General features: G+C 33.8%; 1 protein-coding gene across 1 annotated transcript in view; it reads left to right on the forward strand.

Annotated features, from left to right (window-relative positions):
• SMCHD1 (structural maintenance of chromosomes flexible hinge domain containing 1) overlaps positions 1-19,076 on the forward strand; it is a 150,052-nt gene that overhangs the window by 23,047 nt on the left and 107,929 nt on the right. The window contains exons 6-10 of the mRNA XM_029922155.1: positions 9,008-9,122; positions 9,245-9,364; positions 13,911-14,077; positions 16,196-16,286; positions 16,971-17,181. Of these exons, the coding sequence (XP_029778015.1) occupies positions 9,008-9,122; positions 9,245-9,364; positions 13,911-14,077; positions 16,196-16,286; positions 16,971-17,181 (704 nt within the window). The remainder of the gene's footprint in view (positions 1-9,007; positions 9,123-9,244; positions 9,365-13,910; positions 14,078-16,195; positions 16,287-16,970; positions 17,182-19,076) is intronic.

Genomic DNA, 19,076 nt, shown 5'->3' on the forward strand with positions numbered 1-19,076 from the left:
ATTCTTTATCTTGTGTTGCCACTGCAGGCTCTACCTACTCTACCTAGGTTAATGGTCACCTAATGATTGGACATTTCCTTAAATGTCTGGAACCATTAAGTGTTCTGAGCTTTTGCCATCAGATACTTTTTGCATTTTTGTGTATGTGTTTTTTTTTCTTTTATACTTCATTGTCAGGTTGGTTTCCATATAACACTCAGTGCTAATCCCAACAGGGGCCCTTCTTCATGTTCATTACCCACCTTCCCCTCTCCCCCACCCTCATCAGCTCTGTTTGTTCTCAGTATTCAAGAGTCTCTCATGATTTGCCTCCCTCCCATTCCCCTCCCCATGGTCTTCTGTTAAGTTTCTCCTGTTAGATCTATGAGTGAAAACAGAGTATCTGTCCTTCTCTGCCTGACTAATATTTTGCTTAGCATGACACCCTCGAGGTCCATCCACTTTGCTACAAGTGGCCAGATTTCATTCTTTCTCATTGCCATGTAGTATTCCATTGTATATAGAAACCACATCTTCTTGATCCATTCATCAGTTGATGCACAAATAAGCTCTTTCCATGATTTGGCTATTGTTGAAAGTGCTGCTGTGAACATTGGGATTGGAGTATGTTTTTAATGCTCTGGTAGGAAGTTTAAAACTCTGTCTTAGTCTTTACTTCTTGTTTGCACAGAACCTCAAAGTCAACCAGAAATGAAAGCTTAGGGCCCTCGGAATGCTTCCTTTATGTGTATAGTAGCCCTGCACATGAGTGTGCCTTTCTCCTCTATTCTCATGAATGTGTTGAAGCTTTTAAAAACCACTATGGACTTCTCATTCTCCAGCTTTTTTTCCTTGTAAGTCTTTGGCCAGATTCTCATTTCCTTCTAGTTGTTTTCATTGTGTTCCTAGGCTGTGATCATAACAGTTGCCACTGATGGTTTTTGACAAATGACTGAGGGAAAAGTGTGTTTAACAGTGAGCAGGTTTAATTTGGTCAAATAAAGGCAAATCTTGTGAGCAGAGCTTCCTTGGGAACTGTCAGACAAATCTAATAATGGCAGTTCTATGGGAAAGGGCTTTGAGGGAACTCAAACTTATTCCACTGACTCCTGTGTGGATGGTTTTCACTGTGATTGTAGGGCTTAGTTTCCAAGCCTTCTGTGGAGCTGGTGAGAGGGGAAGTGGGATGGAGCATGATAAAACATCACAGAGCTCACTGTTCTGAGATTCAGCTGTGTGTCTTGAATAAACACTCCTTGGATTGTTCCAAGCCTTTGGTTAATACTTAGAGTTCTGAGAATGTTGATTTTTGACAATGTTTGCAGATGTTCTCATTGCTTTTATCAGTGAATGAGTTTTCATAGGTCCTTACTCTACCATTATGGAAGTGATCACTCTGTTGACTGATTTTTGACAAATATATTCACCTGTGTAATTCAAACCTCTAATAACATGTAGAACATTACATGAACCTAGAAAATTTGTTCATCACTCAGACATTATTATAATCATTGCTTTAGAAGTTAAATTTGGGGTGCCTAGGTGACTTGGTTGAGTGCCAACTTCAGCTCAGGTCATGATCTAGCAGTTTGTATGTTTGAGTCTTGCATCATGCTTTTTGCTGACAGCTCAGAGCCTGGGTGAAGCCTGCTTCAGATTCTGAGTCTTCTTGCCCCTGCTGGTGCTCTGTCTCTCAAAAATAAATAAACATTAAAAAAAAAAAAAGAGGGGCACCTGGGTGGCTCAGTTGGTTAAGTGCTTGACTTCGGCTCAGGTCATGATCTCATGGTTCTTGAGTGTAAGCCCCTCATAGGACTCTCAGCTGTCAGTGTAGAGATCTCTTCGGATCATCTTTCTCTCTCTCTCTCCCTCTCCTGTTAGTGCTCCATCTCTCGCTGCCTGCCCCCCACTAGTGCATGTGCTTTCTCATAAAAAAAAGTTTTAAAAAAATATTTTTAACAAAGAAGTTAAATTAGATACCTAGAACATTATTTATGGATGGTCATAATCCAGATGTGGGTTGGATCAGCACTACCTCTTGTACTTTAAACTTGCTCAGCAACTGAAAGGTCCTCAATTTAGGGAGCCTTTTTTTTCTTTTTTTTAAATAGTATGTCACGTAGCTCACTTCCCATGCCATGTTTTAGGTTGTAGAAATAGACCCTCAACAGAATTTTCCCTAATCTTCCTTAAGAAAAAGTTCCTTTGTCTTAAGTATTTTTCTGCAAATTTAGATGAACTTTCATTTACTTTGTGATATTTATGTAATTTGAAATCAGAGAATGATTAACCTTTAGGCATCCTACTTTACTTGGGTTATTTTCATTGTGTTGCACAGATTTATTCCAGAAGCTGTAATAGGGATCTGTGCCCATTTATCAGTTTTATTGGAGGTAAAGTTTTCATTATTTTGGGGTTATTCCCTTAGATTCAAGGCAGATATAAATATATGTATGTAGTCACTCTACCCTATCTCCTGGCAACCACTTATATTATTTTAATTTCTTTTACTAATTTTATTCTTTCTTGTTCCTTTTTGTTGTTTTCATCACTTTTTGTGATTTGTTTCCTTGCAGATTTTGTTTCTTCTAATAAATTCAGTAGTGTTTCAAAAAATATAACAGTGTCCTTTTACACTGTATCAAGAAAATGAATGAGATGTTTTTTAGAATTCTTTTGGACTGTGATATATTATTCCTGAGGGAGGTAACTTTCTAAATTCTCTAGAGGACTGCTTCTTTAATGCAAAATTTTTTGTAGGGTCTTAGTTTATTTTTCTCTATTACTTCATGAAGGGATATTTAAAAAGCCCTTGAGTATGGGTAAAGGAAATTTTCTGGACTTACTTACACAAGTCTGGAATCTAGATGTTCTTTTAAAAAAATTTTTTTTTTTATGTTTTGTATTTGAGAGAGCAAGCGAGCAGGGGAGGAGCAGAGAGAGAGAGAGAGACAGACAGACAGACAGAGAGAGAGAGACACAGAATCCAAGACAGGCTCCAGGCTCTGAACTGTCAGCACAGAGCCCAATGCAGGGCTCAAACCCAGGAGCAGTGAGATCTTGACCTGTGCTGAAATCGAATGCTTTACCGAGTGAGCCCCAGGTGCTCCAGGTCAGTTGTATTCTTAACCTTATTTGCTATGATGGGGTTTTGCCTAGTTAGATTTGCATATGGTTTGGGTTGAAAAGTAGACTTATTTCCTGGTGATTGTGTCCATTTACTGTCAGTGACTAGAATTCCTTAGTTTTGAATCAGTATCTCTGAGCTCCTTTCTCTTTAATCTTTTGTATACTTCCCATATATATTTTAAGATAGTATTGGGTGATTTTCAGTTTGTTTCCTAGAAGCATTGCCATAGTAATTAAAGTTTTAGAACTCATTTACTTTTGGGTAGGGGGGCTTGATCTCCAACCCTGGAATCATAACCTGAGCCAATATCAAGAGTCAGTTACCTAACCAAATGAACCACCCAGGTGCCCCTACTTTTTATTTTTCTTGATATATATTAGGTTAATAGAATTTGATTAATTATAGTTTTTGGTTTAGAACAATTTATCAATTCAGGCATTGTATTTTTAAGGTTTATTTATTGAAAAATTTAATAAGCCAAATAACCAGAATTTACCACCCAAACCAATAAGTAGCACAGTTTTATAACTTACATCTTTGGGGTCCTCCCTTGTTCTGTTTCTCCCTATCAAAGTTAACTATCTTGAATTGTTTTTCCTTTTTTTTTTTTTAAAAAGTTTTTAAATGTTTATTTTTGAGAGACAGCAGGGGAGGGTCAGAGAGAGGGGGAGAATTCGAAGCAGGCTCCAGGCTCTGAGCTGTTAGCACAGAGCCCGACACAGGGCTTGAACCCACGAATCATGAGATCATGACCTGAGCTAAAGCTGGTTGCTTAACTCACTGAACCACTCAGGTGCCCCTTGAATTGTTTTTCTTATTTCCTTATATTTTAAGTGTTTTTATTTTGTTTTTTATTTAAAAAATGTTTTTAACATTTAATTAGTTTTGAGACAGAGACAGAGCGTGAGCAGGAGAGGGACAGGGTGGAGGGGGAAGAGAGAATTGGAAGCAGGCTCCAAGCTTGAGCTGTTAGCACAGAGCCTGGAGTGCGGCTCAAACCCACAAATTGTTTGATCATGATCTGAGCTGAAGTTGGATGCTTAACTGGCTGAGCCACCCAGGTGCCCCTCATTATTTATTTATTTATTTTTAATGTTTTTTTATTTTGAGGTGGGGAAGGGACAAAGAGAAGGAAAGAGAGTCTCAAGCAGGCTTTGCCTTGTGCAACACAGGGCTTGATCTCACAAATGAAACTGTAAGCTCATGATCTGAGTCGATATTAACCAACTGAGATGCTTAACCAACTGAGCCATCCAGGTGCCCCCTTATTTCCTTATTTGTAAAAAATCTAACTTTGCTTGTTTTTTGATGCTACGAAGGATAGTCATACTATATGTTGTTCTATAAGGGACTTGTATCTTCACTTAATATTAGCTTACTAAGATTTCATTTTTTGTGAGGGTCTATAGTTTTTTCTTTTTCATAACTGTGTAATAGTCTTTAGTGTATACTTAAAATTGCACTGTATTTATCCAGTCTCCAGTCAGTGGGCCTATGGCTCCCCCTGCCACATTTAGCATTATGAGCATTAGTGTCTTACTTATAAGTGTTTATGTGTATGTGTAATGTTGTATATGTTTGCTAGTCCAAATCTACATAAGTTCTTAGATACTGAGAAGGGAATTTGTGGGTTATAAAGATAAAAGTTCCAGTGCACAAGGTAGTAAATTGTTTTCTGGAGTGATTGTGTTTATTTAAACTTCATCACTTATATAAATTTGAGGGGTTTTTATTGTTTGTTTTTGGTTTTGGTTTTTTGGAAGTTTGAGTTTTGAAACTCACATAGGAAGCCATTTGAGGCTGTTAGGTTTTTGGTGGGAGGAATTTTTTTTCCTATTGCTTTGATTTTTTAAATATAGTTATAAGAATATTTAGGCTATTATTGACTTAGTTTTGATAGTTACATTTTACTTACTGATAGTAATTAGTCTGTTTCTTTAATTTTCAAGTTTATTAATATATAGTTATTGGTAATGTTTTCAAAGAAATAATGTGTACTTTGATAAGTTAAAAAAATTTTTTTCAATGTCTTTGATTTCTGCTCTTTATTTATGTCCTTCTTGCTTTTTTGTTTTTTCCCGCTGGTATTTTGAGGTGTGGAATCTTAGATGATTGAGACTTTTCTAAGATGATTATTTTGTGCTATAAATTTTATTTTAAGAACTTTCACTACATCCCACAAGCGTTGATAATGTTATCTATTCATTTTCCCATAATTTGGTGTATTTTTTATTTCCTTTGCATCTTGATCTTTGATTCATAGATTGTTTTAGGAATGTGTTGTTGAATTTCCATGTCCTTAAAATAATTAAACTCTTTCTATGATGTCTAGTTTGATTTTATTATGGTCAGAGGAAATACTCTATATATGCTGTATTTAGATTTGTTGAAATTTGTTTTGTGCTCCAGAGTATGATCTATTTTGGGGAATTTTCTGTGTCCTTGAAAAGAATATGTATTCTGCTATTGTTGGGAGGAGTGTTATGTAAATGTCAGTTTGATTCTATTCATTGATGGTATTGTTTAGTTCTTTTATATCTTTGCTGGTTTTTATATCCTTGCTGGTATATGGTTTTATGCCCTTGTTGGAATATTCAAAGCCCACACTTATTTGCAGGTGTGTTTCTTTTTCACTTTTTAATTTTTGCTTTATGTATTTTGAACTTGTGTTATTTTGTGTATACACAGTTAGAATTGTTACACATTCCTGGTAAGTGGATCCTCGTATCATTATGTAATGCTACTCTGTCCCTGATAATTTTCTTGGTCTGAACCATATTTCATGTGATATTCTTTAGCTTTCTTTTCATTCATGTTTTCCTGGTATGTGTTTTCTTATCCGTTTTATTTTAACCTACCTTATCATTATATTTGAAGTGAAATTCCTATAGACAGTATATAGTTGGATCATTTTTTTATTCACTCTGCCCATTTTTAGTGTATTTGTATTGTCATATTTACTGTAGTTTTTGATAAATATGTTAGAACTGAAGAAATGTCATGTCTTTTCTATTTTATTTTTCTGGCCTTTTTAAGGGTTATTTGACATTTTATTACTATTCTGTATTTTGCTATTTTTATAAAATGATTTTGACTATATTTTTGGTTAATTTCTTTTTTTAGTGATTATTCTGGGGAATACTGTATACATGCATAACACTAGATTGTACTAGTAAGGATATTTTACCACTTGAAGTGAATTGTAGAAATTTTACCAAATTATTTTTGAGTCCCCTCACTCTCTCCCATTTATAGTTTATTTTCTTAAGTTTTACCTCTATATACATTGAGAACCATATTAAATAGTGTTATTTTGATTTCAGCAGTCTAATATAATTTTAAAACTCAAGAGGAGGGCGCCTGGGTAGCTCAGTTGGTTGGGCATCCAGCTTCGACTCAGGTCATGATCTTACAGTTCTTGAGTTTGAGCTCTTTAGGCTCTGTGCTGACAGCTCAGAGTCTGGAGCCTGCTTCTGATTGTGTCTCACTCTCCCTGTGTCCCTTCTCTGCTCACGCTTGTGGTCTGTTTGTCTGCCTCTCTCTCAAAATTAAACATTAAAAAAAAATCAATTAAAAAAAAACCTTAGGAGGAGGAGAGTGGCCTATTTTCTTTACACATGTATTTGTTTCATTGCTTTTTTTTTTTTAATTGCTTCATTCCCTGGTCATACTCTTTATCAACTTTGATGTTACTCTAGCTACTCTGGCTTTCTTTATGTTTCTGTTAATATGGTAACTTTTTCCCCAACTTTTTAACCTATTTTCACTTTATAGAGTCTCCAGGAAAAAAAAAAAGTTGCTTTAAGGTAGCATATAGTTGTGTCTTAACATTTCACAATCTCTGCCTTTTAATTGAGGTTTTAGACCAGTCACATTACTGTGATTATTGGTATGTTTTGATTTAAACTCACATGTCTTTGTTATTTATTTTTTTATTGTTTTTTTTGTTCCTGTTTTTCTTTTGTCTTCTGCCTTATTTTAAAATGAGTATTTTGTGTGTGTCTGTGTAATTCTATTTTATTTACTTTGTTGGCTTATTATTTGTTAATCTGTTCTATTGATAATTTTAGGATTCAAAGTATGTATCTTTATCACAGTCTACATCAAGTAATAATACACTACTTTATTTACAGTATTAGTACATCACAGCAGGAATACCTATGCCATTTACTATCTTAACATTTTTTAAGTGTTTATTATTTTGAGAGAGAGAGGGATATATATATATAGAGAGAGTGTGTGTGAGCAGGGAGAGGCAGAGAGAGGGAGGGAGACACAGAATCCGAAGCAGGCTCCAGGCTCTGATCTGTCAGCATAGAGCCCAACATGGGGCTCAAATTTGTGGACCACAACATTACTTGAGCTGAAGTTGGATGTTTAACCAGCTGAGCTACCCACGTGCCCCCATGCCATTTACTCACTTGATCTTTTGTTTTTACAAATTTTCTATTGGTCTGTATTAAATATTGAACTGTATTCTGGTAATTTTCTTTTATTTTTATTTTTTAAAGTTTATTTGTTTTGAGAGAGAGAGAGAGAACATGCATCTGTGGGAAGGAGCAGAGAGGGAGGGAGAGAATCCCAGGCAGGCTCTGTGCTTTCAGCACAGCACCTGAAGTGGTGTTCCGTCAATGAACTGTGAGATCATGACCAGGAGCCGTATGCTTAACTGACTAAGCCTTTCAGGTGCCCCTGGTTATTTTCCTTTAAACAAGAGTCTTTCCCTCTACTTAATTCATACATTCATCACCTTACATATTTCTTTCTTTTTCTTTTAAAATAAGGCAGAAGAAAAAAAAACAGAACAAAAAAAACCCATAAAGAAAAAAATAACAAAAATGGTTAAGTTTAAATCAAAACATACCGAAATGACAGTAATGTAATTGGTCTAAAACCTCAATTAAAAGACAGAGAAGAGCTTTTTTTTCCCCCTTTAGTCATTTTATTTTATTTTTTTTTTTAATGTGAGAAGAGCATTTTTAAATTTTACTCTCTTAGCAGATTTCAGTTATGCACACAATAGTGTGATAGTGATTAGATCTTCAGACCTTAGTTTCCTTATAGTTAAAAATTTGAATTACTTTACAATCTCTCCCTGTGTTCTGTAGTCCCCAGTTTTTGTTAGACATTATTTGTAGCCTTTTTCATTTTTTCCTCTTTCTAGAACTACACTTGTAGTATAGTGAAGTAGTTTCCTATCGTCTCCCTCATGTCTTTTATACCTACTTTGATATTTTCTGTTCCTTTTCTTTCTTTATTTCTTATGGATAAGTTCTTCGAATATTATCTTTGTGTTCTCTAACTATGACATATCTGATCTTTAGCTTTTCCACTGAGTGTAATAGAGGTTTTAGCCTCATCCCCAGTTCTGTTTATATCTGATATTGGAAAATGGTGTCCCTCGAGACCTTGCCTATATTTTGTGAAACCAGGGATGCTTACTCTCCAGAGTGTTGTTATGGTACCATAAGAGGTTATTTTGTCATGTTACTAGAAAATAAGGATGTCTTTGCTATAATTCCCATTATTCAGAGAATATTCTTATAAGTTGAGAAACAGTAAACAATATTGAAGAGACAGTTCTAGGGGAAGTAGGATATATATGGATACAGATACTTATTTAGTCTTGTTTACTAACAGAGTTTATGATTTAGTAGGATGGGCCCAAGAAGGTTCATTTCTTGAGTTTCCAGGTGTTGCTGATATAGCTGATCTGAGGAATACATTTTGAGAACCACTGACTATATCTCGACTTCGGACTCCAATTTTTTTTACCTTGAATAGGGGTGTTGTCTAGCTTGGAGATCATTTTACTAACACTTAATAAAAGTGCTTTAACAATTTCCTTTGGCATCTAAGTAGCTTGTTTAAGATCACTGCATTAATGTTTTATTTTAGTGATCATTCAGGATATGTTCGTCCAGTACCAGTGCCACGCAGTTTAAATAGTGATATTTCCTATTTTGGTGTTGGAGGCAAGCAGGCTGTTTTCTTTGTTGGACAATCAGCCAGAGTAAGTAAAAAGATTTCTCTTAAATGAGAGTTGGTTAAAAATACTTTGAGGTTGATTCTTTGTAAATATATTAATTAGTTTAACTTTTAGGAATATTTAAAGTAGTCTTTAATATTTAATAGATGATAAGCAAACCTGCGGATTCCCAAGATGTTCATGAACTTGTGCTTTCAAAAGAAGATTTTGAGAAGAAGGAGAAGAATAAAGAGGCAATATATAGTGGATATATTAGAAACAGAAAGGTATGATGCATTTTACTCATTATTTATGAAGTTGTTACATTGGACAGATGATAAGAACATTTTTTCAATTTCTAGCTAAGATACTTAGCTGTTGCTTTAAAAACTTGAAGGTATGGAATTTTCAAATTCCATTACTTAATTTTCATTCTTTTTCCTTTTGGCTTGTGAATAGCAAAAGTGACCATTCACATGCTTTCTCAGACTGGAAATCTTCAAGGCAACTAGTTGTCTCATGAAGCTGAGTAAACTTCCTTGGAAATTGATCATATGATTATAAACTTTTTTGCTTACACTGAAATTGATTTTTTAAATATTTTTTTCTAGCAATTTCAAAATTAGAGTAGAAAATAGTTACAGTATAGGATAACTGGTGTTTAGGAAATTGGAGCTCCAGAGAAATAAATGAGTGATTTATTTTTATTAGAAATTTGCACTCATATACTAATTTTAATGAGCAGAATATTAATGAATTTGAGTCTTGGTGCTGAATACATAGTATTTATTGTATTACTCAACTTTTCTCCAGTTGAAACATTTTAGAATTGTTTTAAAATCTTTATTTTAAAGTAATTTTGAGCTTCTTAAATTCTTTTCTTATTCTAAAACAAGTTATAAAAAATTTACAGGAAAATATAAATAAAAATTACCTCAAATTTCAAGAAAAATAAATCTAGTTGAATTTCTAATCTAACTTTTAAATTTTATTATATGGCTACAGGTTTGTTGTCTTTTTTGCTTTTTAGTATTTTTAAATTTTAATTCCAGTGTTATACAGTGTTGTATATTAGTTTCATGTGTACAATATAGTGATTCAACAATTCCATATATTACTCATTGCTCATCAAGATAAGAGTACACTTACTTGAAACTAATATAACACTGTATGTTAATAACACGAATTAAAAATAAAAACCTTATTGGCATCTTGAATTGGGGAAGTATACTCTTAATCTCCTACATATATTTACTTTTTTAATATATATTTACATTTTTGAGCCCACATTTAAAAAATATTTTTAGTATTTCTTCATTTTGTAAAAATATTTTGGTGCATACACTCTTTTATTAATATTATCTTTTTAATGTTTATTCATTTTGAGAGAGAGAAAGAGACAGTGTGTGAGTGGAAGGGGGGGGCAGAGAGAGAGGTAGGCTCCAGGCTCGAAGCTGTCAGCACAGAGCCTGATGCGAGGTTCAAACCCAGGAACTGTGAGATCATGACTTGAGCCAAAGTTGGATGCTTAACCCACTGAACCACTTAGGCGCCCTAGTACACACCCATTTTTAATACCTTCACAGTGTTTTGTCTGAATGTATTATAATTGAAATATTCTGTTGAGCATTTACTGTATTTAAAAGATTTTATTATAAGTACACTACCATGAATGTCTTTGCATAACATTTTGCCCAAAGTAGTTCTTTATTCATACAGATTATTAGAATTTTAATAGCTGTGACAGCGAATTTAAACTTTTTAAATGTTCATGGTGTGTATTACAAAATCACTTTTCTTAAAGGTTCAACCCACATCAAATACACTCCCCAAAACAGTATGTAGAAGTGCCTATCTGATAATTTCCTTATTTTTAAGAAGTGCAGTGGAGGGGAAGGCAGCAAAATGCTGGCAATTTGACAGGTGAAAATAATACCTTTATTTATGGGCTGAATTGTTTTTAATACTTAACAAGCCACTTTTATTTTCTGTATAACATTTCCCTTGTCTAGGAAATTTCATTTTGCTCATCCCACTTTTTCTCTTTTTAAATTTGTTGCATTTGTTATATACAATTTATATCTTATTTCATCTTATCTTTGTCATCTTATGTTACCATCACAAAGCTCTGTAAAGTATATTTGTGGAAATATTATTTGCAATGTTAAAATTGGTGAAAAATAGGAGTTCCGAATATAAGTGATATAGGTATGATAAAGCTTAGATAGAACTAATGTCTCTTGGGTCATTATTTCTGCCCTTTTTCCTGTGATTTGTGCTTAATTTGTCCCAACATAGGTTTCATGAGTACTAGGAGGCCCTTGGTCCTTTTCATTTTCTGGAAAATCTTTTCCATCCTACTTTTTGGCTTCTCCAACTCTTATACACATTTATTAAAATATGTATATATTTGGTGGCTCTTGAGCTACATCCAGGAGTCTTGCTTTTTCTAGGGGGCAATCTATATGCCACTTAAGTCCAACAGTTCTTAAATCTTTGTCAAGACTTTTCTCTTAAGATTGAGACATTGAGTCAGGCTGGGCTCCATTGAGGAAACAAATCATTCTAGGCACTTCAAACAGAAAAGGATTTAATAAAAGGAATTTGATGTTTGCATGAGTTTTGGAAGGCTAGGAATGGGCTCTTGGCTGAGCCTCATAGGAAGATACTGGGATACCCTGAAGTGACCTCCAAGCGGTGCTGTAACATCTTCTGTAATCATGTAGCTGAAGAACCACCCCTGGATCTGGAATTTAGAAACACTCTGCCTTATCTGTGATCCAAATGTTGGAAAGATGTTGCTGCCACAATTGCTCCAGCACCAAAACACAGACCTTCTGGCTCTTACCGTGCTGTATCGGTGCTAACACTTAAAGCCAGAACTTGGATATTGGTCTTTCATTACCTTGCATGATAAAAGAAAACATTCAAGAATCTCAGGAAATGGCCTTTGAGTTATTTTCCTCTTATAAATTTTTGGCTATTATATCTAATTGGTGAAACATAATTTGCATCCACAACCTAAAATGTAAGGGAGTCTGAAAAGTAGACTTTTGGTTTTCCATTCTCTACAGCCCAAGAAGGGACAACAAAAAATGGGATGAATCAGTGCTGAATACCATCTGATCATATCTGGCACGCTCATTTCCAATTTCAGTTAGATGTCCTTCCTAGATGTTCCATAAAGAACTTACTTTTGGTACCTCTGAAATCAGATTATCATCTACATCTTTCCTTATTCTTTCTTTTCCCCCAACTACCTTTTTCACTTAACAGTATCGCTGGGCTAAAGTAGTTAGTAATTGTGTAATCCTTGTTAATCATTCGCCATTCAGTTCTGACTTAAAATAGTTTTTCATCTACCCTCTTTTCCATCCATTTTCACTGCTTTGTTCAGCCTTTCCAGCCTTATTTTTCATCATATATTTAAGATATACTTCAGACTACCTTGTTTGCCTTATACTCTCAAATCCTTCATGTTCTCATTGGGCTGGAATGTTCTAATGTTTTGCTGGGAAAATGTCACCCTCTTTTTAATTCTGTGTCTCATGGTTCATATCTTTACTTACTTATTTATTTGTTTATTTACTTATTTATTTATTGTAATAATTTGTTTCTCATCTGTCAGTTGGAATTTGTAGGGAGGAAGGGCACTGTCTTATTTAACTGTCTTCCCCGTACCCTGTTGAGTCATAGGTCTTAGAAGGTGCTTGATAAATAATTTGGTAATGAACCTGCATCATTAGTAAACCCAAACTAATCCACTAAGCTCTCGAAGTGTATAAAGTGTTATTTGTATACTGTATATTGTAGCTGTAATATTAGTGAGTTAGCGTGTCACGATGCATGAGAATGGTTTTGGAGGGTTGGTTGGTTTGAATGTTTAGTTGAGAGAGAGAGAGAGACAGAGAGAGACAGAGACAGACAGAGGGAGCGTGCACACAAGTGACCAAGTGGAGGAGGGGCAGAGAGGGAAAGAAGCAGGTTCCGCATTCACCAAGGAGCCTGATCTCAAACTGTGAGATCATGACCTGAGTTGAAACCAAGACTCGGATGCTTAACAAAATCTGGGCCACTCAGGCACCCTTTTAAAGAAAGTTTGGTAGTAATATCTGCTTATTAAAAGGAAAAAAATCAGTTTCCTAGATAAAATAGTTCAGTGTGTATCTTTATGAGCTTTTATGTATATAGCAACATACACAGTTTATGTATACTCATGTATGTAATTTTAACACATATAGACTAAAATTGAGACATTTATAATTCTTATCTTCAAACACTCCCAATTCTTTCCCCCTCCCCACTTTCCTTCTGATACTCTCTGAAACTGGACTGGGGCACAGGATGATTTTACTCCCTTTTAAACACAGTGCCTTTGGGCTAAGCCAGCTGGGTTCGGGCTGCATCCCAGTTTCCTTGAACATGGAGAGCTGGGCATTTGTCCTGACCAATTTAAGTGGTAGGTATCCCAAGCAAGGATTCATTCCACCCTAGGGTCAGTGTCCTCAGTTTTTTTCAGCATTTTAAAACTTAGTATTTGTTTGTTTGTTTGTTTGTTTGACCTTTTCTTTTATGATTCTATATTTGGTTTATCATTGTGGTATAGGGTATTCCTGTGTGTATGCCAGTTTAGCAATCTATGTTAAAGCTATCCTGTTCTCACAGCATTGTCACATATTCAGCTGATTCGTATTGGGCCATTTTCCTTCAAAAGTTTTTTGAAGCCTGTTTATGAAACTATACATGTGAATTATATTAAAAGTCAATGTAAATGTTATTTGTTTATTATAATTAAGTGTATCTAATCTGTTATATTTATATTCACTCTCCTAGCCATCTGATTCTGTTCACATTACAAGTGATGATGAAAGATTTCTACATCATCTTATCTTAGAGGAGAAAGAAAAAGACAGCTTTACTGCTGTGGTTATCACAGGAGTACAACCAGAACACATACAGTACTTGAAAAATTATTTTCTTCTTTGGACAAGACAGTTAGCGTAAGTAATTATTTGATTCAGGACATGTTACTACCTTTTTAAGACAGAAAATATTACAGATACATCAAAAGCCTCTTTGGCTTTGTGCTTTGCTTCTGTCTCATTTTCTTCTCTTCAGTACATTAACCAGTACTCTGATATTGGCATTAAAACAGTTCTCTATTCTGTAAATAATTATTGATCACTTAAAGTATGTTGGTCATTATTTGACGGACAGGCTTTTGAGACCTGTGATAAAATTTAAAGTAAACTCAGGAATTTGTCAAACTCAGCACTATGACTTTCATATTCCCTTTTTGTGTTTCTTCTCTATAGCACCTATCATAATCTTCCATACCATGTATTTTTTTTTGTTATTACTTCACCATTGGAATCTTTTTTATGCACTACTATATTCCTAGTGTTTCCTGTTAAGTAATAGATGCTCAAGTGAATGTTTATCAAATGAAAGCATGAAGTCTATTAAAATAAAAATACACAAATTGACCTATGTGATATACTAATAATACTGAAAATAGATTGTTATATATCTATTCCAGGAAAACTATTAGGGCATATGACGTATTCCATTAGACCAAATCATCAGAATATTTAATTGTTCTTAGTTTTTTCACTATAGTTACATAGTAAGGACCATTTACTGGATTATTTCCATAATTTGCATTAGTCTGAATTAGTGCATATGGCAAAAATGGGTATAAATGCACAAATTGACATTTGTTAAAAAGTATTTTTTCATATTTGTCCAAAAGACTAGTTTATGTACTTAATTTGCGATTTTTTATTTTGAAGAGAGATGCATACAGTTACAAATTTTTTTTTTAAATACTTTTAATGTTTTATTCTGTTTTGAGAGAGACAGAGCATGATCAGGGGAGGGGCAGAGAGAGGGAGACACAGAATCCGAAGCAGGCTCCAGTCTCTGAGCTGTCAATGCAGAGCCCAACATGGAGCTCGAACCCACATACTGCAGGATCATGACCTGAGCCAAAGTTGGATGTCCAACCAACTGAGCCACTTGGGTGCCCCTAAAATCTTTCCTTTTATGGGAAAATTATTTTAGAAGTCCTTTTTTCTTGCTGCGTATTGATGTTTATTGACTCTGTAACCTAAGAATTTTAAATAGGACTTTGGAATTTTTATTCTTGAAGTACATATTTCATTAGCTATTTTGTAATAATTTCTTTTAACCAAAGGAACTCAGGACACAGAACACATAATTAGAATATAATCGTGCTCTAACAAAGAATAATCTATTACTTTAACCATCTTGAAATTCTTTTAAGCTATTTATAGCACTTTTTAATGTATTGCTGTAAATTTACTGCTGATTACAGTAACACTTTTGTTATGCCTGAGGAAAGATCTGAGATTTTCAGTGATTTCCTTTTATCTCAGTATTTTAAAGAGTAGCTAGGATAATTTTTACAAATAAAAGGAAGGAATATTGCAAATACTTGTTTGAAGAGTAAATTATAATGTAGTACTGTTTAGCCCTAAATAATCTCACCAAAACCTTAAAACTTAAAATAGCAAAGAGTTCTGAATTTATTTTTAAAGGGATTATGTTGAGTTCATTAGTTTTGTTTTAGGACTGTTGGGGGAGATTGTTTCAATGCTGTAAAAGATGAGAGAAGAGAGTTGTAGAATAACATTCTTATATTGAGATAATTTAAAAATATCCAATCCTATGTACTCCCTGATATTTAAGTCCTTTCTAGAACATTCCTGACAAGTAGTATTACAGTCTCTTACCTTCTAGTTCTCATACTGTATTTCTTAGAGGTTTAATTTATGTGGGCTTTTGATGTTAGAAAGGCTTGGATTGTAGCCCACCTCTCTTGAACTCTAGTTCTGTAACCTTAGGTAAATTATATAAACTCCTTATACTCCAGTTTCTTTATCTATAACATGAGGTAACAATACCTGCATTTCAAATTGTTTTTACCATTAAATGATACACTGTATTTATGAAAGCTTAGTATAGTGCTTGGCTGGCACCACCTAATAGATACTGCCAAATAGTAGTTACAGATTTTTTTTGTAGCTTATTATATGAACTGTAATTTTATGAATTGAATTGAATTAAAAGTGTAAAGTTATATTTCTATATTTTAGGCATATTTATCATTACTATATTCATGGCCCAAAAGGAAATGAAAAGCGTACTTCAAAAGAAGTTGGACCTTTCAGCAATATTGATATTGAAGTAAGATAAAATTGTTTCTTAAACTATTACAAGTTATTAGGTATCTGTTCCAGTTCCAAATGACTGTGGATAAGAAAAATCAGTCAGTAGACAACCCTTTTCTCCTTGTCTTTTACCAAAGTACTTTGGCAATTTAATATTTAAGGAAAGAGATCATTACTAGATACATGTAGTTTTTGAACTTTTATTGTGGTATTTGCTTTTTCTCCTGTCTTCTTCAGAGATATGAGTTGTTGCTGAACATCAGCTCTCAAAGTGGGGAGGAAAAGGGATATAAATGTTTCTCTTTGTTCATTAAAGTGTTATGATGATGAAGTAAGATTTAGAAGTATAGAACATTTCAATATTGGGTCCTCAATATCCTTGCCCACACCTTGGAAAGAATTTCACATACGTCATTGTCTCATTTCTTACCTCTAGCAAGAAACCTTAAATGTACTCCTTAGTTAATTGTTCTTCAGTTCTGCTTTGCTTACATTATATTTTTTTAAAGTAGTATATTGTGTTCCTTATAGAGATGCTTCTTACGGTTATTTAATCCATATGTAAATATATATATTTAGTTAAGCTATATGATTACTTGTTTAAATGCAAGTTCTTGCCTATTCTGTTGTTGGATCATAGTTGAGAACAAAAGTGAAGTCACCATAGAATTTAATTATTTTCGTTTTATTTTTATTTTAGATTTCTATGTTTGAAAAGGGGAAGGCACCTAAGATTGTCAACCTAAGGGAAATAGAAGATGACATGCAGACGTTGTATATAAACACAGCAGCTGATAGTTTTGAGTTCAAGGCTCATGTTGAAGGAGATGGTGTAGTGGAAGGGATTATTCGATATCACCCTTTCTTATATGATAGAGAAACTTACCCCGATGATCCATGCTTTCCATCAAGTATGTTAATCTGTTATCTTAGATATGAAATGTGAAGTTGTGATTTAGAATTTTTTTTAACAATTATTATTAGTTGGACTGTTAAGGCTAGATAAATATTAAAACTTTTTTCTTAAGCGTATCTTAAGTTGTTAGGTATTTATAATTTTTATAATCCTTGATTTTTGTGTATATTCACTTCCGGATAAGTAAGGCCCTGGCTTTAAGGAATATTACATATTCTTTTCTCATGAATTTTTTAGTGAACTTTTAGCAATGTACTGAATACTAATCCTTTATATATTGTCTTCTCATTGTCTTTGTCAGTATTTATAAAGAAGTTTTAAGCTTATCATAGTTATGTCAGTTTTTTTTTTAATGCTTTCTGATTTTGTCTTCCTGTGGAAAAGCCTTCTTATATTTCCAGATTATGAAAAGATCCTGTAGTTTTGTTTTAAATCATTTTATGTTTAGATATTTAATGCACTTATAATCTTTTTTTGTGCATACAGTGAGGTAGGGCTTTGCCTTAATATTTTCCATGTGAGTATTTGATTTTATAACATCAGTTACTGGGAGTTCCAGTAAGTACAGAGATTTGAATTCTTTATATAAGTTATTGATCTGTTTTATATTTATATACATGAGTAATGATACTCTTGTAGCTTCATATTGTGTATTGATATCTGCGGGTTAGGAAATTCACCATTCTTTTTTGAAAAAATTCTTAATCTTTTGCTCTTCTGGGTAAACTTTGGAATCACTTTGTACATTCACTCAGGTAAAAAATTCTGGTGAAGTTACTGAGATTGCATTGAATACATAGATTAACAATATTAAACTTTCTCATTCAGAATACTTTTTAGTCTTGTGGGTTCTGGAACCAGATTTCCTAATTTAAGTCCCATCTTTGCCACTTTCTATTGTGTAAACTTTGACAAACTACTCCTTATCTCTGTTTCTTTATCTGTGAAATGGGAGGTAGTCTCTTTCCTTGTAGAATTGTAAATTGTTGTAAATTTTAGATTAGCTACTGCAAATCCTTAGGAGAGTGTCCAGCATTATTTAGTAAGTGTGGCTCTATCTTCCTCAATGTAGCTGAACCCTTTTTAATTTGACATCTGTCATTTTTGTATGCTATAGACAAAAAGATAAAGTTCTTCAAATGCTATCTTAAAATCAGAATCAATAAGTTGAGTGATACAGAGGGATTCTCTAAGAGCAAAGTGATTTGGTTTGATTGAAGGGAAATTCTTTGTTGACAGTTTTTTGGGGAAAGAAGGGTTTATTGTGTATAGGTGCCTGAATGCCAAAATAACTAAGGTGTTACTCTATCAGGATCATAGTGTTTCATCCTAATTTGTTTAGATATATGAAAATGTATTGCTAAGAAGCATAAAATTGTTATAGACAATTGTGCTAATTATGCTTTTGATGCTTTGTAATATAATTCTAGCTATATCACCTGAATCTGATCTTTGAAAATTTAATAATTTATTAAAAGTAAAATTAAATTTAGTGTTGTTGATTGTTCAAACTAGGCAAAGTTGCTGCTACTAGATACTGTAGATTTCTTAGATGACTTTTATGTGAACATACTGGTTCTGACAGAATTGCGAAACTTATATTTGAGGTATAGGATTCCAGCTCCTGTGTTTGTAGGGACGAGGGATTCTGCTATAGGGCATAATCTCTTTGCATGTGTGACTCTTCTACACTATAAAGATTGAAGGCTTAGCAGTTAGTGTAGTATTCTTCACACAGATAGATAAGTAATATATGTAATTACATATTGATGTAAATAAGAACACCATTGGTAATGTGGAACAACTTCGGAAATCTGGCACACTCAGGTTGTCATTAAGTTTGATAGCAGTGTGAGACACCTTATGAGTTTTTGTTATAGTTTCTCTGAA

This window comes from Suricata suricatta, chromosome 14, assembly GCF_006229205.1.
Source record: "Suricata suricatta isolate VVHF042 chromosome 14, meerkat_22Aug2017_6uvM2_HiC, whole genome shotgun sequence".
In the NCBI taxonomy this organism is placed as follows: Eukaryota; Metazoa; Chordata; class Mammalia; order Carnivora; family Herpestidae; genus Suricata; species Suricata suricatta.